The sequence below is a fragment of the Podarcis vaucheri genome (assembly GCF_965113315.1).
Source record: "Podarcis vaucheri genome assembly, chromosome: 9".
In the NCBI taxonomy this organism is placed as follows: domain Eukaryota; kingdom Metazoa; phylum Chordata; class Lepidosauria; order Squamata; family Lacertidae; genus Podarcis; species Podarcis vaucheri.
In genome coordinates this window covers 45,364,512-45,389,921 of record NC_138767.1, presented here as the reverse complement: position 1 = coordinate 45,389,921, position 25,410 = coordinate 45,364,512, and the positions used below count along the sequence as shown (strand labels likewise).

The 25,410-nt window shown below is 42.3% G+C and overlaps 1 protein-coding gene and 4 long non-coding RNA genes across 21 annotated transcripts in view; 1 reads left to right on the top strand and 4 right to left on the bottom strand.

Moving 5' to 3' along the window:
- LOC309540428 (uncharacterized protein) overlaps nt 1-25,410 on the bottom strand; it is a 110,732-nt gene that overhangs the window by 39,673 nt on the left and 45,649 nt on the right. For 5 of the 17 annotated variants that reach the window (XR_014223242.1, XR_014223243.1, XM_082237305.1 and 2 more), the window contains one exon: nt 2,762-2,801. The exons of 3 other annotated variants lie outside the window; for them this stretch is intronic. Coding sequence is in view for 3 of the 14 variants with exons in the window: in XM_082237305.1 (XP_082093431.1) it covers nt 2,762-2,801 (40 nt within the window). In the remaining 11 variants the exon portion in view is untranslated. Of the gene's footprint in view, nt 1-1,417; nt 1,436-2,628; nt 2,647-2,761; nt 2,802-4,521; nt 4,578-5,194; nt 5,541-25,410 lie in introns of those variants that run through there. 9 more of the 17 variants (XR_014223246.1, XR_014223247.1, XR_014223250.1 and 6 more) reach the window with 9 other exon arrangements.
- On the bottom strand, nt 6,955-8,692 carry LOC309540574. Its single transcript, XR_014223357.1, has 2 exons — nt 7,344-8,692; nt 6,955-7,180 (listed from the first exon to the last, which is right to left on the bottom strand). It is a non-coding gene; the product is annotated as an uncharacterized lncRNA (long non-coding RNA).
- LOC309540436 lies at nt 10,911-14,694 on the bottom strand. Its single transcript, XR_014223265.1, has 3 exons — nt 14,550-14,694; nt 11,269-14,430; nt 10,911-11,144 (listed from the first exon to the last, which is right to left on the bottom strand). It is a non-coding gene; the product is annotated as an uncharacterized lncRNA (long non-coding RNA).
- On the top strand, nt 14,877-16,803 carry LOC309540459. The gene is made up of 2 exons (XR_014223311.1): nt 14,877-14,984; nt 16,519-16,803. It is a non-coding gene; the product is annotated as an uncharacterized lncRNA (long non-coding RNA).
- Nucleotides 16,629-19,946, bottom strand: LOC309540438. Its single transcript, XR_014223267.1, has 2 exons — nt 17,019-19,946; nt 16,629-16,864 (listed from the first exon to the last, which is right to left on the bottom strand). It is a non-coding gene; the product is annotated as an uncharacterized lncRNA (long non-coding RNA).

Below are 25,410 nucleotides of genomic sequence, written 5' to 3'. Positions count from 1 at the left end.
GGCCAGGTGGATCCAACAGAAAGGGAGGGGCCAGAGAATGCACTCTCAGTCTCTCCTGCACACAATTGAAACTGCACGGGGGTTTCATGCTTGAACAGGGCTATAAAATAAGAGTGGCAGAAAGTGGCCATTCCCAGGTAAAATCTCTCTGGAAAAAGATTCAGAAAGGTGCATACAGGAGGCTCCCTGCTTCACATAAAGGGTGTTCATATGTTACAGTCCATGAGAGTACAATCAAGGCATCTGTGTAAACAAGTTGTAGATCTGTACACTCCTACAGTTACTCACATGTAGCATTCAATCAGGGTACAGTCTGTGTAGGTAGTAGCTGAGCTATACAAATCAACAAGTGTACACTTTTCCACACAAACACTTGTACCTGTGAAGAGACAGCTTGTGCTTGTGTTCAGAGTAATGTGTGAACAAACCTTCAATCACCCTCCAATCTATGGAGGTTGAAGAGAAAGAGAAGTGGTGCTGGCTGAATTAGGGTTGTTCTCATTGCCCCCTCACACGTTTGCTATGTGCAGTGTGACTGTGTGTGTGTGTGTGTGTGTGTGTGTGCAGTCACCTGAGCTCCAAGCATGCCGCCTGACCTTACCAGAGAACTAGGCCAATGTGAATGCTAGAAAATCTTACACATAATTCCAATCTCAGGTGCCCTGCCAAATATTTTTCCATAACGGTTGGCAAGTATACAGAAGCAATCAGCATATCATTTAACATAAAGCAGAGGGAGACTTGCAGAGATGTTTATTCAGAGGTGCTCTTAGGGAGAGACGCTCCTTAAGTATGCTCCTACTGGGCTCACAGTCTCCTTATCTCTCATCTTGTCAATTGCACTGACAAGTGAGGATCGAGGGGAGCTCCCATAAGCTCCTTTGTACCTTTCGCAGCTCTTCCCCAAGCTGCCTGCTCTGCTCAGGCCGACCACCCACAGACACAGACATCACTTCCCACTGGCAACCTGCCAGGCAGCAAACAATCAGCCACACCACCATATTAGTCTCTGTACACACACACAGAGAGAGACACACCACCCTCACATAACTCCAAACCAAAGGAGGCAAGAGCCTAGAAGAGCCCAGCCTTCCAGATGATAGGTGCCACAGGTTTCTAGCAGCCTAGATGTCTACACTGGGAAGCTCCTCCTTCTTGCTTGCACTAGGCCCCACAGATGTCTCAGATTTGCCCTTTGTGTGCCGTATGTGTGGCTTACGTATCTTAGATCAATTGAAGTGTCCTTAGTACTGGAATTTTTAGGAATGGGTGTGTTGTGGTGGAGGGCAGGCAGGCGAGACTCTTCCTTGGAAGCGGCATCATTAACATCTTGAATGGAACAAGTCATTTGACGCTAAGCCAAAAGGAAACTGCTTCCTCTCATAAAATTATAGTTTCCTGGTAGACAGAGTGTTACCCACAAGACTGCTTGCTTGCAGTCCTCCTGTTTGGAGTTCATCTGAAGCCAAATGCGCAGAGAATTCTGTCCAGCTGTGATTGGCATTATCTCTAAACCGATCGGTGAATTTGGTCCTGCAATGATCATTAAAAATCTAAGAAAATGTAAAGTAGTTTTTGGGGACCGCCACTCATGTTACGGAAACTTTGGCCTGGCTTATACATCACACTAAGACCAACCGTGGCTTGGAACAAATGTGTGATTGTGGCCTGTTTCCCCATTCAAGTAGACAGGTCCACATGAAGCCCCTTCCCATCTCAGCATTATCCTGGATTTACTCCTATTTAAATGTGCCACCCCCAATGGCTGGAAATTTCAAATTTGGAAAACCACGATATAAAGGTCCCAGACATCACTGGACTGGGGGCGGTCCACATTTTGTTCTGGAGTGGACAAGCCCTAAGAGTCAACTACCTGTTGAACTGACTTCTGTACATGGGAGGGGAGGGGGCACCATCTTGTCCTTTGCCTCAGAAAATGTCAACAGCTGACCCTGCACACTTCCCGGGCCAAGGCATTTGTTTGTTTGTTTGTTAAAAATGTGTCTATACCACAAATTCATATAAAACAGTAAGGCAGTACACAGCAAGATATAACATAAGACATGCAACACCATAAGAACAATACAAAATAATCACTAAAATGATTGGCTAAGCATTAACTTAAAGCAGCTGCACAAGCCTAGGGGCATAAAAGTCTTTAAAAGATGCCCCAAAGTCAATAGGGATGATGCCATTATATACCTTTCAAGGTGTGTTATAACTGGCTGCAGAGCTGGTCAGGATGTGATTCTCTATTTCGCCAGTGGGAATAGAGAGTAAGGAACATGGGTGCCATTTTGAATAAAATATTTCGGGGGGTGCAGGTAAGACCCGCCCTGTGTAATGGATCACATGATGCAATGCATGCACACACCATTTGAATGGGAATGCCCATCAACTCCACATGGGCCTGGCCCCCTCAAATATTTTATTATGGGGGCCAAAACCTCCACGCCCCCTAGGGGCTGTGTCTTCTATGGGAAGGACACAGCAGTTGTCTGGGACTTCCTTTGAACCCAGTTTTTACTAATACCACTTATTTTAGTAGCAAAATGTTCCACCACTATCAGGTGTAGGGCTGAACCCTGAGAGAGCACAGAATTCTGGCTTAACCTTCCCCCCCAGAACCATTTCATGTTCCTCCTTAGGCAAGCAGAGTCCAGACCTCCCATGGGCGCATGGTTATTACCTCACCGGCAGCATGGTGCCCCAACAGGACAAGAGGCTTTAAAAGCAATCCTACCCTGCCCAGGGAGTTTACCTCAAGGTTAGGATCACTTCCGTCAGCTTTCCACAGGCAACTGTCAAAAAGGGGGGGAAAGGGGGGGGAGCTGTTACAAAAAAACTTTTTAAAAAAATATAAAGAAGTTTTTACCTTCCTGGCTTTTTCTTATTGCTGAGAGTTAGATTTTAGTTTTATCTTTGTGGAACATAAACAAAGATTCGGTATCTCATCTGGATTAGTTTCACAGCTTTTCTTCTAATCAAAAAACTTGGTGACCTGCTTAAAATACAATCTCGGCAGAGTTTTCTTTGGCCTGTCTGCCTCTCTCTTGACTTGACACCAGCAAGATCAAGCCATGGAAGACTGTCAGCACAAGGGATATCCTTTCAAAAACAGGACACAGTTTTCTACTTTTTATTGTTAAGCATTTTTAAAAAACAAAATGTTCCTTTTCTCCCTCTGCCTTCAATATTCTGGATTTTTTTCATTTATACCAAGAGATGACAAGCTGGTATTGTTGGTTATTGCAAGGGAGCAATGATTTATTCATAATTTATTGGGCTGATAAATTCATTTTAATCTGTACAAACTGTCTGTTTGAAAATAACCCAGAGCTTCTGAAAAGCACAAAGCACTCTGAGTTCAAAACTTGCCATAGACTTGTGTAAATAAAATGTACCCAGATAATTTTAGAGCACAAACAAATCCTGACTTCAGAAATGAGCGCAGATGTTCCTTTTTGACATATACATATCTGCAGCTTGATCATTTCTTTACATTAGGCATGGGGAACTTCTGGTCCTCCAGATGTAGTTGGACTCCACCTCCCATCAGCACCAACCACTGGCTATGCTGGCTGGGCCTTATGGGAGTTCATGTTCACATCTGAAGGGCCACAGATACCTCTCAACCTGGATTTACATACATGTACGCTAGTGGGCAGTCTTAATTTTCCTTGTTGTTTGTGACACCGAAGCCTCTCAATGAATGTCACTTGGTTTCCTTACCTAATCTGATCCTTCTAGCATCACTCTTTAATTAGAATGTCAGTTAGTCATTTGCACATTTGGTCTACTATTACCCATGTTGATGTAACCAAGTCCATAGACTGTATGTATCTCAATAGTCTCTAGACTGTATGTATCTCAATAGTGTTCTTTTTCTCCTCTGTTGGATACATGAAAGCTTTCCTCCGTTGTTTCTGGAGTCTGGACTCTATCAGCATTTTAGTGTGAGCTGCTCCTAATATATACATTTTTGTATACAGTTTCCCCTAATATAATGTATTTTTGCACGTAATTTTCACCAATCCATTTTTATGCTCCCTTTACTCCATCAAATGTATACCTGTATCTTTATGCATCGTTTGAGAAGTGCATTGATAAATTCAGAGAAGTGCCATTTTGGAAGGATGGCTGTGTTTCTGTTCTCAGATTGTTCCAGAAACTGTGAATTGGGTAAATTTACCTTTACATGTGATACAAATCAAATTTCTCCTCCAACCCTAATTGTAACCACTAATAATCGATGATGGAGCTGGTGGGCTGGTGGTGACTGGAGCTTCTGGTTCCTCCAGACTTGTACACCACTTACCAGCCACTACTGAAGCCTGGGCCATCTGCACTTCATTTCAGTAATTAAAATGGTGTCACAGAATATAACTTGCTTTGTTAACAGTTGGAGAAGACAGTTGCAAAAGTTTTAAAGTATGTAACCAAATTAGTGCCTGTAATTTAATTCAGATGGCCTGAACTGACACTGTACTACAAATTTATAGAAGGAGTAAAAGTACTCACGCACAATTAAAGTGAGAGTTACTATGTTATTTTCAACTGAATCAAGGAAGAAGTATCTGAAGAACAAGAGTCTTTGGTTAAGATCTTGCTGATCGCAGGCAGAGTAGTTTGGGCTCAAGAAGTGGAAAGAGTCTCTGGTTCCAGCTGGATGAGAAAGGCGATGGAAATGTCTTCAATTAACAGAAATGGACCAATTGGCTGGTTTGATTTACAAGAGGAATGGTATGTTTTATAATTTGTTGGGAGGTGGGCGTTTGCGAATTATTGTAATGCAAAATTCGAAAGACATTTATTCGTGCAAAGTATTATTTGTGCATATTTTGAAGTGTGTGTGTGTGTGTGTGTGTGGAGTTACTCCATGCATGAAGAGCTGCACAGAATAAGGCAGGAAGGCAGGAATGCTAGTCGGAAACAAATGAGCAGGAAAGAAATGAACTTGTGAAGAAAATAAATAGGCTAATATGAGAAAATCCCCTGTGTAAGAAAATACGCTTGTGCTAATTTCAAATTGGCTCCAAAAGAAAATACTGGAGAACAGGAGGGTAGATAGAAAATACCTTCAGGCTTTCAAAAGAACATACACCTGTCCCACCCATAATGTCCCCAAGTCCCTCCTCTCCCAACAAACAAGATCTGGCTGACTGCTATAAGAACATAAGGCAGAACTTCTGACCTGATTCAGCCGATTCTGATGTTGTTACGACACAGCCGTGTGGCCACATAGCCACATAACCCACCAAGATAGTCTGCAGTCTTCGGGAGCCATGGAGAATGCTGACCTGCCCCCCAGGGTCAAAGTACAATTACAGTATAGTTGGATTTCGTACATGGGCGAGGGCGAGGGCGAGGCAGCAAAATATCAGGTCAGCTCTAAGTGACTGTACCCTTGCTTGCAGTTGTCTGGATGAAGCTGCTGATTCAAAACTACTGCAAAATCCAAGAACAAAACTCATTTTGCTGATTTGTCAGTGGCTGCCTCCCATTATGGCATTTTAGTTGCATAAAAAGCAATGGAACCATTATATATATATATATATATATATATATATATATATATATATATATATATGCTTTCGTAGATTTTCACGGGTACAGGAATGCAGGTTTTGGTGTCTTCGGGTGTCTTCCCGTGTAAGAGTCGGGGTGTCTGTGCGACGTTTCGACGAGGTCTCACTCGTCATCTTCATTCGTAGATTTTCACGGGTACAGGAATGCAGGTTTTGGTGTCTTCGGGTGTCTTCCCGTGTAAGAGTCGGGGTGTCTGTGCGACGTTTCGACGAGGTCTCACTCGTCATCTTCAGTAACAAGAAGCCGAAAGCACCAGCCTGAAGATGACGAGTGAGACCTCGTCGAAACGTCGCACAGACACCCCGACTCTTACACGGGAAGACACCCGAAGACACCAAAACCTGCATATATATATATATATATATATATATATATATATATATATATATGAGAGAAGGATCAGAAATGTGGCTTTGAGATGGGAACTGCAGTGTAAGATTTCTCTCTTCTTTTGTTGGGAAATAGCCAGTGGCAGTTGGTTATCCTAGTAACGTCTCAGTGTTCTGAGATTCACCCAAAAGGAATGTTCATATTCCTTAGAGACTGTTAGGGGAATCAAGCAATGGGGAAAAGGTGCTGTTTTATAGTGAACAGTCAATACTGAAAAGAAAGTTCATCCCAAAATCCTCTGATACTTGTCACATTCACTTACCGTATTTTTTGCCCTATAGGACGCACTTTTTCCCCTCCAAAAATGAAGGGGAAATTTGTGTGCATCCTATGGGGCGAATGCAGGCTTTCGCTGAAGCCTGGAGAGCGAGAGGGGTCGGTGCACACCGACCCCTCTCGCTCGCCAGGCTTGGCGCACCTCTCCGCAAGCAGCGGGAGCCCGGCGCTGGGCTCCCGCTGCTTGCGGAGAGTTGCCCGCACGCTGAAGCCTGAGCGCGCTGAGCTCAGCACGTCCAGGCTTCGCGGACCTCTCCGCAAGCAGCGGGAGCCAGCGCTGGGCTCCCACGGCTTGCAGAGAGCTGCCTGTTTGGGGGCTGGGGAAGCTCGGGCTTCCCCCGCCTCAGCCCCGCGCTTGGGGGGAAAATAATTTTTTCCCCTTTATTTCCCCCCAAAAAAACTAGGTGCACCTTATGGGACGGTGCATCCTATAGGGCGAAAAATATGGTATTTATTTATTGTCCAGATAGTCCCAGATAAGTTGCAGTGTAAAATACTGGTATATGGTGCAGTTGCAGTATACTGTTATATGGTAGATATATTTCTATGTGAGCAAAACATACAAGAGAACATGAGCATTTTTATGGGATGTGAAGTGATAACTGAATGTTGACCTATTAGTGTGAATGTCAAAAACCAACAGTTGTGTAAAGTTGTGTAAATATCTTTCCTACAGTTGAATGAGACATGAAACAGGAATTAAATGCTAGCATTTATTGACAGGCGGCCTTGCTCAAATGTTTTTCTGTTCCTTGATTGCTGGGAAGACATCCTGGGTCTCTTGATGGAAAATTTGCTTCAGTTTCATGTTTGGTGGAAGTTTTAGAAAGGTCAGCTTTTCAGATCAAGAACAGAGAAGACCATGAAGAGGGAATTTAGTCGTGTCTCCTCTTCCTCTGCCTCTTGAGACCATGGGACCTGTGACCTGGAAAAGGAGACAGAAAACACCATCAGTACTTAATATGCTTAATAACCTGAATGCTCCTTCAGAAGTAAATCACATTTTTATGAGTGGAGGCTGCCACCTGCCACATTTGTTACAGAACTGTAGCGCCCCTCTAGTTTAAGTGATGCACAAAAGTCTTCACCTCTCTTTGTTTTCCCAGGCTGTCTCCTTTTTCCTCCAGATCCACCTCCATGACGTCTCTTTTGTGGCTTTCTGCGGTGGCAACGGGTCATGCTCCTGATTGGTCTGAATTTTGCCATGTCTGTTACTGTGCTTCCCCTTTGAGCTCTTAGCAACTGGAGCACCACCCGCCTTGATGGGCCTTTCAGAGGTTGTGAACTGTAGTGGCACCACTTGGCTTTCCACACCCCTCCCCTGGAAACTAGGGACCAAGTCTAACAAAGGCTGATGATGTATCAGGTTAACTCAGTTGTGATGAAATACAATGGGTGAACCCTTATATGGAGATCTGTATTCTGTCCACATGATTGACCATATAAGGGAAATTACAGTAGCACTATCATTGACTTAAGAGTCATTAACTCAGTAGATTTCACAAAAACCTCTAGGAAAAATCCTAAATGTTATATTAAAACCCACAAAGATTTGAAATCCTCATATTGCCCCTTCCTTACGTTTTTGTCTGCCACCAGGAAAATCATAGAAAGAACAAATAACTTATTTTAATAGCTGACATAAAATAGGGAATTTTCCACCTGTATTTTGGAGTTTTGAAAGGATATTAATACAAAAGGTAGTTGAAACATTTATAGGTGGAAAAACTCCACATTTTTCTATTTAAGGTGAATTTATGTGAATTGTATACTAAGGTGGTGATGTAAAAATAATGTTGAGATTTTGTTTAAAATGCCATCCCATGGGTGACAGAATACAGCACAAATTTTATATGAAAACTACGTGTGAAACCATGGAGTAAAATTTATCTGTCTTTTATGTGCCAGTATTAGAAAAAGGGGGGTCCATTGATTGCCAGATTCCCCCTGAAGAGAGAGTCTGCCCATGCGGGCATATGTGCCTGAAGATTTACCCAACTATTTACTTGTTTGCCCAATTTATGAGGACTTATGAACAGCCTTGTCCAAATATTTAAATCTCTCGGGTGACAGATCAACGGGGTACCTGAATATTTTTTTATTAGGGGACAGGTCACCTTAGCATTTCTGAAAAGGTAGCTTGTTTCGCCCTTGTGTCATTAGTTATTTAATCTCCAAAAATATTCCAAAACATTTATTGTCCTATACACTTTCTTTCCCAACACAAAATTTCTTCTTGACTTTCCTGATGTTTTTCCTTTAGAGTTGCACCTAGAGAGAGGTTTGTGGGAATGACAGATTAATTTATTCAGGGGAGCAAATATTTATTTCACCCAATACCAAGTTTTAATTGTATTTTGTTTTATGTGTGTCTTGCTTTGTAATGGCTTTTGCTACACAAAACAGCAGAAAAATTCATACAATGTCTTATCCCAATGCAGTGGGGGTTCAGCTAAAATATTATGCTTGGAGTATCTTGTTAGAAAGCAGGATAAAAATGTTTTAACACAGTAAGAAATTGGAGTTACAGTTTTATGAAAACACAGTGTAGCCAGATACCAGATATATTTACCAATTTTAATTCATATTGTACCAAAACTCCAGAAACCTCAGTAAAGTGAATTTCTTTATCTAGGAGGGCTTACTAATGTGAATTGTCTCTCATATTTAAAAGAATTTACAAACCACATTTTAAAAAATAAAAAATAAAAATGTCTACAGCATTAAAACAATGTCATTAAAGACTCTCCTCCCTGGAAGAGAGGGGAGTGGTTGTGGACGGGAGCCCAAGCTCCGCCCCTAGCAGGGGGCGTTAGCCCCCTGCCTCCTCCTCTCACCTGGCTGGTGCCCACGCCCCCTCGGCAGGCACCCAACCAGGTGCCTCAGAGGGGGCGTGTACAGCAGCCTTTTGCTGCTGCGCCAGCCTCTCCTTGGCCTCATTCTTCTCTGCCGTCCCGTCGCGAGTCGCCCACCCTCCACTCCCTTTGAGTTAGGGCTTAGTTCATTGGCCTTGCTATGGACCTTAGGTTGGTCGCCCTGGTTGTCCAGGGGGCCTGGTAGGAGTTTTTCCATTTGGCATTAGGCTTTTTGGTTTTTTCGCCTACCTCGTAGCAATCGTCACAACTTTTGTGGTATTGGTGGGTAGGTTAGGCATTGGAATAATGTGCTGTGGTGTGTCGAAGGTCTAGGTGTGGCCATCGCCTATGCCTTCAATTTTTGGGTATTCCGTTAAAGGAATCTGGCGGTCAAGTACTCTGTCCGATGCCTGCTTGGCGGGAGGCCCTCGGTGACATCAGGGGTGAGCCTATAGTTGGATTAGCATCAACAGGCTCCACCTACTGGTGAATAAACCCACTTGTTTCAGACATCCAATGCCTAAGCCAATACCTTTTCGCTGCTGTAATCAATAAAGTTGTGGCCTTTTCTTGCCCATTAACCTTATATCACGTGTCCTTGCATATTCATTTCACGCTGCGGGGGTCGGGTCCTCGAACCACAAAACAAAATTACAACACAAAAACCAGTAAAACAGTGGCCTAGAAGCATATACAGTGGTACCTCAGGTTAAGTACTTAATTCGTTCCGGAGGTCCGTTCTTAACCTGAAACTGTTCTTAACCTGAAGCACCACTTTAGCTAATGGGGCCTCCTGCTGCTGCTGCACTGCCGGAGCACGATTTCTGTTCTCATCCTGAAGCAAAGTTCTTAACCTGAAGCACTATTTCTGGGTTAGTGGAGTCTGTAACCTGAAGCGTATGTAACCTGAAGCGTATGTAACCCGAGGTACTACTGTAAAAGAATTTAGGGGAACTTGGAGAAATGAAGACTGTCTGATCTTATGGGTCAGGGAAAGCTTGGGTAAAAACATGTCTTTACAAGATGTCTGAAGCAACTGATGGACAAGATGGTCCCCCAAATAATATGAGCCCATTTGTTCTAGTGCCAGCCAGGTTTTGTGCTCTCATTTCCCACCGTCACCACCACCTTAAAATACACCAGTGACATAATCCAAAGACAATGATGAAAATAAAACTGAACTTTGTTTTTCGGTGAGATTTCCATGTTCTTCTGGCTGTTCATTAGCAATGTGTCCTTTCTCCGAGATTGTGATTTCCTTTTTCTATCTTGCTGCCTCTTCCTTCAATAACTTGAAATCACTCCATTTCAGAATGCAGGATACAAATGGAACCTCTCTATGCCATAGCTCAGCCCTACCAGTCAACAGTGCACAGACTCAGCTATACAGCTGCAAATGAAACACTTTAAGTGTGTTGTAAAATACAATATACAAATGTGACACTAGGTTGTGACAGTGAGCTATGGCAAATTCAATGTTTTTTTAAGCTTTTTAAAAAACGCATTTTTACAGTGTTCTTTTATATTAAAGTATTAAAGATGCTGATCCTATGTGTGTCCAATCAGTAGTCACATTCCACAGTGTTCAATGGAAACTTACTCCCAAGTAGGTGTAGAACTGTGGCTTTAGGATACAACCTTGTTTATTCAGTATTCGGGAGCATTGCAGACCTACTGCCCCACTGTACCTCTGTGCTGAAGATCACGTTTTAAAACAGGTAGAGCAGCATCTCTTATTTTTGTTACCTTCCCTATTCCTTCCCACAGTGTGCCCCAATGAATGAAACAAAGAGGCAAATAAAATGTCCAATGTTTTATTGACAGGTGGTTTGTTCAAATTGTTTCAGCCTCCTTGATGGTGGGGAAGTCATCCTGGGTGTTTCTGAGAAGGTTTGTGTCTTTTTTGTTCTGTTTCGCAGGTGCTCCAGAGGCAAGCAGTGCGGGGAATCAGGGGATGCCAGAGACGATGAAGAAGGACTTTTATTTAGACCTTCTTGTGTCGTCTCCTCCTCCTCCTGTGACCTCCCTTTTTACCTAGACAAACACAGAAAATAAAAACACTGTCACTTCCTATGCCTCAGTTATGGTACAAAGCAGCCATTACTACACAGCCATTTTATTACATATTTTTCCAAACGTGTACTTTACTGCTCCCTACCTTTCCCTTTCCTGCCACGTCGCCGTCCGCGTTTCTTTCCACCTTTGCCACCATGTCGCCGGTGGCGGCGCCGGCGACTGAGGCTTCTGCTCCGGCTGCGTCTGAATCTTGCCATTTCAGATGGTGTCTTTTGTCTTTCAAGCTCTTTGCAGCTGGAGCACCACCTGCTCTTGATGGGCCTTTGAGAGCTTAAGGCTTGAGCTGGCCATCACTGGCTTTTTTATAGCCAGAAGACAATGGCCAATGACACGTTACCCAACTGTGATGTAATACAATGGATGACCTTTGCATGCAGCCAGCCAAGAACCAGGTTTGTATATATGGCCAATTTATCCAGCAAGGGAGTTTCAGCATCCACTCACCTGTTCTTGATCCCATATTCCTTGATCCCCAAAAGGATCTGCATGCCTTATTACATGCTACTTTCTAGTGATGAAAGAGAAATTCAATGCTGTTCTCATTTGAAAGTGGACTTATCAAACACACACTTCACAATGTGTGACCAAAGCACAAGCATATTTTGAAATGACCACTTCTCCAAATTTTGCACTGCAGATCTTCAGCCAAAAAACTCTGTACAGAAATCCATGTACTAATTGAAAATAACATGTAAAACTGAATTATACTATGGGACATTGCAAAAAAGTGTCCATTAAAGAAAGTGCATATATGTGTGTATATTAGGAGACATTTTCTCTAAAATGCTGGTGAATTTTTATGAGTGTGGATTAAGAAAAAAATCACAAACTGATGTGGACATGTAGAGAACTGAACTTAGAACTGGAAAAATAAGAAATGGAGAGGAACCAACATTGACAGATTAATTCATCCTTATTTTCTACAGTTGCCCACTGAAACCTCTGCATACACCCAAATTATGTTCACTGTTTTCATTTAAATTATGTTTTCATTTAAAAAATAATAAAAAAATAAAAGTATGAGATGTCTTGACCAATCATCAAAAAGCATGCAGTGATTGATGAATATATGTTGCGAGCAGAAGACCTCTCTCTGATCTGACCATTTGTGTAGAAAGAAAACTTTGCCAACACAAAAAATAAATGTTCATCAACTTTACTTGTGGAACTCAGTTTAAACGTTACCATACCTGTTACATTTTGTATTTCCATCTACATTGCTCTAATATAATACAGTTTTAATGTGAGTACTTTAGGACTAACATGGAACAGACTTGTAGCTCAGAAATGTTTTTATTCATATATATTCTAGGTTGTCTTCTTATGGCTAGTTAAGGCAACCCTCCAATCCATGTTTTGGAGGATTAAAAAATGAGCCAAGGCAATCTCTTGGGGGAAGGACCTCAGCTCAATTGTAGATCACACAATTTGCAACCAAATTATCTAATCCCTAGAATATCAAGGTAGAACTGGGAACAACCCTGTCTGGAGCCTTGGAGAGGTGTTTATTTAATGTAGAGATGCTATTCGGCTCTAACTCCCAACAGCTCCAGCTAACATGACGAGTGGTCAGAGATGGGAGTTGTAGTCCAAAAATATGTGTATGGAGGGCCACGTGTTCCTCATCCTTGCCTTAATGCTTTACTTGCTAAGATATCTGTATCATGCAGTCTGCTGTAGGATAGTGGCTAAGAGCATCAATTTTCACTTTAACTGAAATAGGTAGTCTCAAACTCTATTCTTTCCTTTTCAGCAAACATAAGGAATAATCCATGGCATTGTAATACTAAAGCTTGAGATTTGAGTCCCAGAATATTCACAAGACTTATGTTCTAGCCTGAAGGTTCAAACATTTTTAAGCTTGAGGTAGATTTTCCGTCAGCAAAGGAAATCCTACTGGCACCATGAGTATGTATTGGAGATAACTTGAAATGTGTTATCACTTACATAACAGCCACATATGAAAAGAATGTGGGGTGTCAAACCATGTTTGGCCATTTTTATTAGTCAAAGCTGATTTCTCAAAGTCGATGAATGTGTGGAATTGTTTGACTGATTGGGAAATGATTGCTTCCAAGATTATTTACATTTGGGATGTTTTTTAAAAAAAATTGTCTTAACTATACATGAATTAGTGAAGCTGCACTAATTAACACACCCTCTCCATTTTTAAGCCCATGGGTTGGTTCTGAATGCTATGTAATATTTGGTTAAGCTTAATAATGAAAAACCAGGAATGAGACTATGCCTCCATTTATCTAATATTTTAAAGGTAATAATCACAAGCTGTTGTGGTATTATCTTGGGTCACTTTGCCCCATCATACCACACTAACCCATCCAAAACCTCAGCTTGTTCCATTTGTTCCCAGAGTTTTTTCGGTTAGGCACTACCAAGGATCCTTAGCTCATTATCTTTTGTAAAATTGGTTCTATTATGAGCCTTTGTCATCTGAGTAGCACATGTTCTCTAAATGAATAGAGCTAAGAACATTAATTCATACCACTAAAACCCATGCAAACTTTGAAAGGTTTGTAAGGGTCCTATCAATAAATTTGAGAATTTATTGAAATCAAAATAAGTGACTTCGCAACTCCCTTCTGTTGTGCAGAATCTGGCACCGATCACTTTGTTTGCCAAAATTATTCACATTGCCCATCACCTTTGGGCTTGGCTTGTTGCTTCAGTTTTCTGTACACCTTATACCTTGAATGTGTGCCCTGAGGGGTTAAGTAACTGATGTTGATAATGCTTTTGAGTTATTTCCAACTGCTTTTATATTTGTAAATAAGAAAACGACAAGATAAACCTCCCACCCTCTTTCTCATTTATACCACTGGAATTTGAAATGTGTACTGGGAGCCAAGCTGACAGCTTTCAGATCACCCAGGATGGAAAAGCCTGAGTTGCCCACTGCTGTTTTCTAAGAATATTACTGTAACATCAACATCTATAATTTTGTTTTCCTGCGTACAACTTTCCCCACAAAAAGCATGGACTCAAAAAAATGAAATGTCAGCATTTATTGACAGGTGGCAAGTTTCAAATTGTTTCAGGCTCCCTGGTTCTTGGACATTCTTCCTTTTTTTTGGTTTTTGTTTCAAGGGGTGGTTTCGTTTGACTTTGTTTTTCACTGGAGGCTTTGCTGAGGTGAATGACCCGGAATCAAGGGCAGAGGACATAGGAAAGGGAGTCATTTAGTGTCTTCTTCCTCTCCCTCTTCTGCGACGACCTTTCCCCCTTCCTGGAAATAAACATAACAAGCACCAGTTATTTAATGTAACCCATTAGACCTGTGGTATATCGTGATAATGTTAAATGTCCTAAATGGGTATGGTGTAGGGTTTTGGGATTTTTTCTTACCTCTCCTCCTCCCACGTCGCCTTCCCCGCCTCCTTCCAGATCCACTCGCTTGGCTGGCCTTTCGCCTCCTTCGGCGAGTTAGGCTCCGGCTCCGGCTGCGTCTGAATCTGGCCATTCTGATGTTGATCTTGTCCTTCCGAGCTCTTGGCAGCTGGAGCACCACCTGTCCTTGATGGGCTTTTCAGAGCTGGTGATTTGCTGGGGGCGTCTCTGCCCATTTATTAAGCCAAGCGCAGCACCTCACAAAGGCTTGTGATGTCATGCCCTCCTTTGTGATGAAACGCAGTGTGTGACCCTTACTGCCGTGTAACAGTATACCCATCTCAAGGCAGGGCAAAAGAAAGGGCAGGCAGGCAAGCAGGGTTGCACCTCAAACATTTACATACGCATGGGTTTCAAATATGTGCCCCAATTTAAAGCCATTTCCCAAATACAGTGGTGCCCCGCAAGATGAAATTAATTCGTTCCGCAATTTTTGCCGTCTAACGAATTTTTCTTCTTGCGAAGCACGGTTTAAACGGCTTAACAAAGTCGCAAGACGTTTTCGTCTTGCGAAGCAAGCGCATAGGGGAATTCGTCTTGCGAGGCAAATCGCGAATGAAAAAACCTTTCGTCTAGCGAGTTTTTTGTCTTGCGAGGCATTCGTCTTGCGGGGCACCACTGTAATGTAAGAAATGAAATAAAACCAGACAGAAATAATAATGGCACCGACAGTAAAAAAAATAACTGAGAAACGGGGGGCGGAGGGGAAGTTGGCTAAAAACTTTAAATAGGCCCGGGCAAATCAAAAGGTCTTATAACTTGTTGCATAAAACTGAGGAACAGATGAACCTCAGGGCGGTTGGGGGTGGTGGTCACAACAGGAGCACTACCACCATGCAAATATATGGTAAAAGGTTAATAAATGTGTCCCCAGATGCATGTTTGGGTGAAAGGTTTGAAAACAGAGAAATGAAAACAATCTTTAATGACAAATCTAAAATATTGTACCCTCACCCATTTTATTTTTTTTAAAAAAAACATGTTTGTGGACACCAGTTTAGGGGGTGATGTTTATTTCCCATCTTTCAAATACTGTACTTTATTTGGTAATATGGATGGGAGAGAAAATTTAATGCAAGACTCATTACTTTGTACTTCCCAAAATGATACATTAACCAGCTCTTCTTAAGCATTTGTGCTTCTCTAGATGCAATTTCTCAACCAAAAAATGTCTACCCAAATTTTCATGCAGGAGTAGTGTGTGCATTACAATGCATGTATTAGGGAAAGTAACATATAAAATTCATCGTATTAGGGTGAAACACTGCAGAAATGTGTGCATCAATAAATGTGTCCCAAAAGCAACCAATAAATAACTTGAATAAGTTAATAAATATCAGGACAAGGCATGGAAATAGGATCTGCAGGGTCCACATCACAACAATCAGTATTCGAACTACACTTTTGGATTTTAGAGGCTTGTGTAGGGCAGGGTTGAGACACTTAGGGGAGCAGCAGTGGCTCTGGGGAATAGATTTTGAGAGGCAACTCATAGTAGGGGGGCACATTTGACTTGGACTGCAGGCAATATTTTAAAAAGATAAGCACTGGTCCTAGTTCTGGTCACTTCTCCTCAAACTTAGTGATTTTTTTGGGGGGGGAAAATCTGGGCATCCAGATGGACCTCCAACTTTTTGTTTGACATAGTTGACCTACATGGAAGGGCTTCCATTCCACCCCCTTTCTGTCCATCACACCGGTGTTTATCCCTTGAATCACATCCAATGTGATTTATATGAGCATCAATCAAAACATGTGCAGGTCTTTAAACTGTACTCTTTCTTATGAGGTCAGGAAATAATTGCATATGTTTCACCTCCCGTTTTGCCTCCAAAGTGATGCATATGGGGAATGTAAATTTGTGATCGTCTAATCTTGCTTGCTTAGACGGCTTGCACAATTTGATTACTCTGCTTTTCCTTTTCAGCAAATCTCACCATCGTTTTTAATAGATCCATTAAAACAAAAACAAAAAAGTGGAATGAAACATCAGAGATCAAAGTGATGGAATATTTAGGATGACACCAAAGACAACGGTTTTTGTTAATGAGTTTACTGACAGGCCTAGCGCTGCTCCTGTAATAGGAGCACTCCTGAATCCTGCGGTCGTTCCTTGGCTCATTGATGACTTATCTGATGGGTTTCCATGTTATGGGAGATGTCACTGTGATTCACCAATGCAGAAGATGGAATTTCTAAGCAATGGAAAGGGAATCACTGGAATCATTTTCTTCCTTTCCAGTAATAGTATACTGCACAGACGCGGACATACCCTGCAACATAAAAACAAAATCCAATGAAGTATGGTTCTTTGAAATATACTGCACAACAATCAAATTAAATTGGTGTTGGATACTATTCAAAAGATTGGCAAGTTTAAGATCCCCACCTAATGGATTGTAATTGTGTGTCAAAGTTGAAATTTACCTTTCCTTTTTTTAATTGGCATTTCTGCACCTGACTTGCATCTCCTGCTCCTCCCTCCGGTAGAACCCCTACGAGTGATCCTCCTGCTGGCATATGTACTATCTCTTCGTCTTGACATTGTCTTTGATGTTTCAAGGATCCAGGAACAGAGACATTATCCTTTGCTCCTCTGTGCCCCAACTGTCTACTCAGATGTTACGCGAGTTTCTGAAGCATTGCACCTGATGTGCCCCTTTTTTAAACTCTGTAGCTATGTCACACACGGTTGTTACAGCAGCCCTTTGTTTACTGAAATATGACATATATATGACCATATATAGTGACTGAAGGGTATTGGTGGAAAGAAATAGAAGTAGCAGGGCTTTTCTTCAGCTGGAATTCGCCGGAACTCAGTTCTGGCACCTCTCAGGTGGGTGGCATTGCCATTGTAAGAACAAGGGAGGCGTTAATGGTGAGTTCTGGCACCTCTTTTCTGAGAAAAATAGCACTGAGAAGCAGTGGCCCTAACATGTAGTGTTTTCAAGAAAACAGTACTTTCCTAAACTTTGCTTAGACTGTTCAGAGTGCACTGATTGTGAGATAAGACAAAGAGAATTTCAAAATGACACAAAGGATTGCTAATATTTTGCAACAGCCTCTCTCATTCATGACATTTTTTTTCTACCTTACTTGATCTTCTTTCAACATGTTCATGCACTTGGATTTTCAAATGAAAATAACAGTCAAAGAAATGTGGACGTTTCAGTAGGGTTAGAAGTTGTCCTCTTGTCCTCGACATTCCGTCTGTTACTCATAATGGCATTATTTCAGCGGCTGAAAGCCTAAACCCATTATGCAATTATTCAATTGCTTTCAGATGGGGACTGAGAGGTGGGAACTGACTACAGTGCAAGGGAGGCCTAGACCAAACTCTCCTACTTTTCAGTTTAACTCCTGTAAAAATCACAGTGGGATTTCTTATTCGTGGAAAGCAAAGTTTAAATTTCAAAAGGGGCAAGGGAGAAGATATAAAATCATGGGTGCCAGAACTCATTTTATTTGTTTGTTTGTTTGTTTGCTTGCTTGCTTGCTTGATTTCATTAATTGTTTGCCATAAAAGTGATATTACTTAGACACACATAAATCACATGAGAGATGCTCACCACAGCGAACATTTTACATGTGTCCGATTGGTCACGTAAGGTGTCTAAGGTATCTGAAAAGGGGCAGGAGGAGAATTGGGTGGGCTTATGCACACTCCACCGATGTACGCAGGGGTCAGGAATGGAACCCCTATGCAAAATAGTCACCGATGTTACAAAGATATATCCCTTCTGGGAAGGTTATTGTGTTTGCATGCATTACACACACACACACACACACACACACACGTGTGCATAAACCCACACCTGCCAATGCCTTCTTGGTATGCAAACAGTTTATTATTTATTATTTATTTGTATACCACCCTTCTTCTGAAGGGCACCGGGCTTTTCACAACATTAAAATACCAAATGAAAACACAATGCATAACTTGCATCTTTACATAGACTGTAAGAAGGCCAAAATGTTCACATTTTAATGTATCTGCCTGGACAGAATGTAGTTCTCAATATATAATTTACTTGTCAACATTTATATACCTCAGGATTGTAAAATATGGTTTACACTTTAACAAATATGCAATTTCATAAAGATCAAGTTCCCACTGTACAGCTGGCAGGCCCTAGAAAGAAGCTTCTTAGATGCAGTGCCTTTTTGTATATGGCTGCATTCAGAAAATACTTTATTCTGTTTACCCAACATTTCCTTACTTGATAATTTCCACATTTCATGTGATCTTTCACACAGCATAAAACTAATGGAATGTAGCGGATGTTTAGCACTAATTCCAGGCTAATTGTTTCCAAAAAAAACCCCATTCATTTGCAACCTTTTTAAACCAGAAAATAAAGGGAGTTTTGTGATGCAATTTTCCATGATAAAATTTGTGGCGGTCTTCCAGCATATAGTTCTTTCATGCCATTTAAAAGTTAATGTGACATTTTTCAATTTAAAAAGCCACAGATCCATAATGCAACAGGTAATACAGTGTTAAAGGAACATTAAGATCAAGGATAGAAGCACTAGCATTATATTCAGGAAAACAGTTTCATAGTACAATTGGGGAGAGCAATAATGTGAAAAAATGACTCGGGAAAGGCAAAGCTTGGCCATTTATGAGATCATGATTTCTATGCTTGTCAAAATGAGGAAGCGTGCTTCCCTCTTCACCTTATTCAGCTACTGTCAGTTACCATTCATCGCTGACCCTTCCCCTCTCCCTGCCCCCCAGTAGTGGATGTCTGAGGCCTGTCATTGCATGCAGGGAGAGTGGAACTCCCAGAAGGCAGGGGTTATTTCTGTCACATAAGGATTTGCAGATTTTTAGAACAATTTAGGCTTTAACTTCTGCATGATGACTCATTACATCTGGGAGATTGCACAGTTGGTCAGATTTGTCTCAATGAGTTAGATTTTCTGAGCTCCCCCCGCAAAGACACACACACACACATTTGGGTCTAGGAGAAGCAGTACTGACAGCAGTGGGCTTGCCACCTTTCCCTAAATTTAGTATTATAAAAGCTCCATGTCTGGAGGCCGAGTTGCCTTTCCACTGGTGTCTTGGCATTGAATACAAATGACTGGGAAATTCTCAAACAGCTACCCCCGGAAATAGGAGAGCCAATGCAGGCTGAAACCTCATCAGCTAATTTAGAATGGTGGGGTTTTGGGGGAGAGAGAAGAGACTGACCAGCTGTAGCTCTTCTGCAGGAAGATGCACGAGCCACATCCTGGCTACCTAGCTAACCCCTAGCAAAGGAAGGTGCTGCTGGATCAAACAAAAAACTAATGCTTTCGAGATACTTCTGTTAAGAAGGTTGACTTGGTGTGTGGTTGGGGGCATCACTTAGGCTTCTTCTTCTTCTTAAGACCACAGGACAAGGCAAACCGTGATGTCATTCTCTGTCCTGCCTTACAAACTATTCTGAATGTTGGAGGGGCAGGGCTAGTTCAGCTGCAGTTTAGCCCATGAACTCAGAGATGAGCAGGAAGGTCGATTCTTTATTCAGAAAGACAAAACACAACAGAGAACTCCATGGGCAGGACTAGCCTGGTGTGGCAGTTGCCAGAACTGAGGAGCTGAGCCTCCCACTTCCTTTCAAGGTTCCTCCCCAGGTAGCCGTCTTCTCAACCATCTCAAACTGCTTTGAGGAGGGGCTCTCTGTGCCTTTTGTTCTGCTACAGGTAACACGCTCCTCATTCTTGGGGACAAAGGAGGAAGGGAGAAGGAAACAATGGAACTGGCAGGTGGCTGGGAATCTCACAGCCTCAGTCTCCTACTCCTCCTCAGCTGCCTCAGTCTCACTTAAATCTGTTGCTTGCTCAGCCTCATCCGCACCCCCTTCATCCTCTGACCTTTCTCCAGCATCCCACCACCATTCTCCTGGCTCTGGGGCTTCCCACTCTGATGCTTCCCTGGGGGGGGGGATTCCCCGCTATAGCCTCCCACCATTCCTCCTCATCTAGCCAGTCCCTGGCATAGAGGAAGAGACAGCTGTCTCTCCTTCTCTTCAATATTCCAAGTAACTACAAGAAGATTTCAATCCATATGCACCCCTCCATGTGAAAGCCAAGATCCTCACGTCTCCTCCAGATTGATTGATTGATTGATTTAATTTCATAAAATTGCACAGGGGGGACGGACTTCAAAACAGTTTACAAAAAAAGCTAAAATCATTTTAAAAATCACTAAAACAATTACAGCCGTAATTTAAAGCATGCATAAGGTTGAAACTGCAATAGATTAGACTAAAACAGATTAAAACTCATACAAACTTTCTAAACATCTGAGTAAGGTAAAGGTAAAGGGACCCCTGACCATTAGGTCCAGTCGTGACCTACTCTGGGGTTGCGGCACTCATCTCCCTTTATTGGCCGAGGGAGCAGGCGTACAGCTTCCGGGTCATATGGCCAGCAGGACTAAGCCGCTTCTGGTGAACCAGAGCAGCACACGGAAATGCTGTTTACCTTCCCACTGGGGGTAAACACTTGCACTCTGACATGCTTTTGAATTGCTAGGTTGGCAGGAACAGAGACCAAGCAACGGGAGCTCACCCCATCGCGGGGATTCGAACTGCTGACCTTCTGATCAGCAAGTCCTAGGCTCTGTGATTTAACCCACAGCCCCACCTGCTTCCCTCAAACACCTGAGTAGGCTTGTCTAATTAAGAATGTCCTTGCCTGATATCAATAGGCAAGGAGGGTTGGCGGTGCCACACTAAATGGTTGAGCTTTTACAGATGCGGTTTGGGTATTATGTGCCCATTCCACCAATTAAAGCAGTTGAATGGGCACATACTGGGTAATGCCAGTGCTTATTTTCTTCTGGGAGTACTCAAGGGCACGTAGTACCAGCACCTGTTTTTATAGTCTAGAAGAAAAGTACTGGGTAAGGCAATCTTATAGGTAAACTGCTCCCAAGTTGTTAAGGGCTTTACATACTAAAAGCAAACAAACATTGAACCAGTAGCAGATTGGCCACCAGTGCAGACCTCTGAACACCAAAGCCACTTAAAGCAAGACTGGGGAACCTGCAGCCCTTCCGACACTGGGGCCTAAAACTCCCATCAGCCTCAGCTACGTTGTCCAATGGTCAGGTATGATGGAAGCTGTAGTCAAGCAACATCTGGAGGGACACAGGTTTCCCACCCCCGATTTGCAACTTTGAAGGCCAATACCAGAACATTGAAACCAAGCCTGGAAACAAAATAGGCAGCCTATAAAGATAATACTACTAATAATTTTATTATTTATACTAATTATTTATACTTTATTTATATTTATTATTTATACTTTTATTATTTATATATATTTATATGGGGTAGCCCCAGCCACTGTGGGCAGCTCACAACAAAATATTAAAAACACAACTTCCCTACACGGTGCTCCCTTCAGATGCAACTAGAACCACATGCGGGTTCTGGGTCTGCTGGGACTGTGTCTGCCCTGCCTGAATCACCACACCCTACATAGTCACACAGTAGGGGGGGGAATCCTGATGCAGAGAAGCTGTTCTACAATGTTCTACACCTGATCATGCAGGTTTCTTAACTATGTGGGGATCCTACATAGAGCAGGCTCCCTGTTTCAGACTCCCCCACCTCCAATCTGTGGGTGGCGAGGCTGGTGAATGCCACCCCACTTCTCCCCTTCATACAGTTAGCATCCTGCAAGGGTGGCTTGTCCAATGTAGTCCTGATAAATAGACAGAAAATGGGACAAAGATCAAGGGTGTCTGTGCGTGTATGGGAAATTAATATATGGCTTCAGCAGCCAATCCTTTGTTGCAAGTCTCCAGCAAAAGATGATTGGCCAAGGCCCTACAGGGTTGGGTCCATTTGTTTGCTTTTTTAACTCTGACGTTTGACTACAATATGGCGTTAGTTAAATTATATTCCGTTCTTATATGAGTAATATTATATGTAGAAGGATTAATGAAAGCACATCAAACACTCCTTGGTGTTTCTCCAGAAATATATACACAGGGAAGTGATATTATTGAGCATTAGATGGGATAATCTAATAGTTTAGGAAAGCTTCTGAATTTTTGTGCGGGTTGAGTCTCCTTTTTCCTCCTAAGTCTGAGTCAATAATATTAACTAAGAACAGATCCATAAATATTTACTATGGAACACAGAAACACATGTGAATTTCCTCAGAAAGCCCCATTCAGCAATCCGATGTTTATTTTATTCCGTTTGCTGCTGGTGCTCTGGGATCAATGCCAGGGTTACAAATGTTGTTGAATAAATCCCAGAGTGACCTTCTCCCCTACATCTTAAGTCTTATTAGCATGCGTTCATTATGAAAATAAGATCCACCTTCTCCTCCTCCTCCTCTATCCTTCTCCCCATAGAGCAATCCATTAGGAATGGCATCAAACAGGAAATAATCATAACCTCAATGTAAAAGAAAGAATGAATGGGAGGATGAATAGCATCAGGGGAGCATGATGGAATGGTGGGTGGAGGAACAGGTGGGGAGTGTCTGTTGAGAAGAACTCCCTTGGGCTGAGAATAGAGAAAGGAGGGTGTGCAGAACAGTGAGACCAGCAAGGGGAAAGACCTAGGGCGCGTACACACTGCGTGATAATGTGCATTCAGTGCTGGATGCTGGCGCCTTTTGGAGGTGCTGTATACATGATGTCATCTCTGTCTTACACTATGTCTTTCTAAAGTGCATTCTGCTGGAACGGTTATAATCTGATCAGGTCCCAAAATGCACTTCCCGTGTACTTGCTGAATACATGTGTACACAGAGAGGGCTTTCTCAGCTCATCTCCTGTGGGGGCAGATCTACAGATCTACAGATGCCGCCACTGTCCCTTGCCATGTTTAACTTGTTTATGAATGAAATAGGCAAGACAGGAAGCCCTAACTCAGCCCCCTCTGTATACCAGTATATAGCTTTTGTACATCAATACATAAACACACCAGTTTCCAGCCCTTCTCTTTCAAAAGACTGTGATGTGTGTGTGTCGAGAGAGAGAGAGAGAGAGAGAGAGAGTCAGTCTATGGCAAAAACACAGGTTTGAAAACATGCCCACAGACAACTTGAGTAGTAGCTGCTGCTTTAGATGAGGTTATTGCACAAAGGTGTGCAAATTGCGAGCCACTACGTACAGAAGAGCACTGTGAAAAAGTGACCTCTGTGTGCTTCAAAGGCTACATGTGTACACAGCTAAAGATAAAAAGCAAGTGGTTAGGACAGCTGATGAAAGCAAGGGGTGAAGACATGAAAACAGCATGGCTCCCATCCCAGAAGGAAGGCTATTCTGCCTCACTCCTTCTCCCATTACATGTGGACTGAGTAGTACCTTTGAACCAGGAACTGGGGAACTATCCTGACAGTTCTGAACTGGTCATTTAGCTACACACTGAGTCATTAAAAACAAAAAAACAAAAAGAGCTGCCCGAAAACACAATGTACACCCTGCTCTCTGTTTTCCCTTCCAATCTGATTTGAAGAGTTTGGGTTTTGTTTTTTTCCTTTGAGAACATGGGATCTCCGGTGCTCTCATGGCCCCTTGGAGAGCTCATTATCCAATTTGCTATCATCACCCAGCAACAGTTCACACCCTGAAGTTAGATTTAGTGGTTGCAATGCTTACTTCCAGCACAGTTCAAATGAACCAGGTCAAAGGAACACAACACGGGTAATACAAGCACAGATGTTTAACAGAGACAAGTTCAGATCTCAGCTTGCCAGGACGGCAGTGTTTAGGCATGCAAAAGACTCCAAGCTGTGTCCAAGGCATCTACAGAACAAATTGGGCTTTGACAAGTTGTTGTAGGCTCTATCTGGGTGTTCATAAGCCTTATTTCTGTCCCAGTTTTTGCCGGGGCCATGTAACATTCATAATTCAACATAGAATTTTTAAAAACATAGATGGGCAGGCCATGCTAGTTTTTACAAAGGACAGTCTTAAGTCACCAAACTTTTAGGAGTCTTTGACTATAGAAATGACTATAGAGGAGTGGTGGTAATTTCCCCCAAACTATGACTTTGTGGATTCCAAGCACCACTCACCTGATGTCATTGTGTTGTTAAATGATTGACAGGAGGGTGGTCCCATCCACCTTTGAAACCACACTACTCTCTGGTGGCTAGCGGAAGATACGGCAACAGTTCACCACAAAGTGCTCATACAGGGATTTGTTTTGAGTGACTATTACAGCTCACCTGATGCACGGGTGCTGCCTTTGGCTAGAGCTAGCTGAAGTATTCCATGAAGTGCTTATCTAATACAGCAAAAGGGATGGACAAAATGATAGCTCTTTTTTGATTTTCAAAGCCAATTAGTGTTTTAGATTCAGGTAGGTAGCCATGTTGGTCTGATGCAGTCGAAATATAGATTTATTTATTTTTTAATTATTGGTATAAGCTTTCGAAGTGTGCATGCACACGAAAGCTTATACCAAGAACAAACTTAGTTGGTCTCTAAGGTGCTGCTGGACAATTTTTTTATATATTCCAATTAGTGTTTGATATCTTAAGTTCAGAAATCGACTGTGACAACCTCCACCTCACACAAATAATGGTTGCCTCTGGGGCCATGTGCTGCAGAGACTATTTGAGTTAAGAGAAGGATTACATGCATTTCTTTTGAACTAAAAGCTTGAGTTGCAATTTAGCCCACACAGATTGGCTAGCAAAGTTAGCATACCTCACAAACATGTGTAGTAACTGGAATGAAATGACTTGAACTTAAGCGTACAAGCATACAAGACAAAAAGATATTTATACATAACACAGCTTTCATGGGGGGGGGGGGAATGTCACAACTTTGGCAGATAAGGCATTAGGCTGG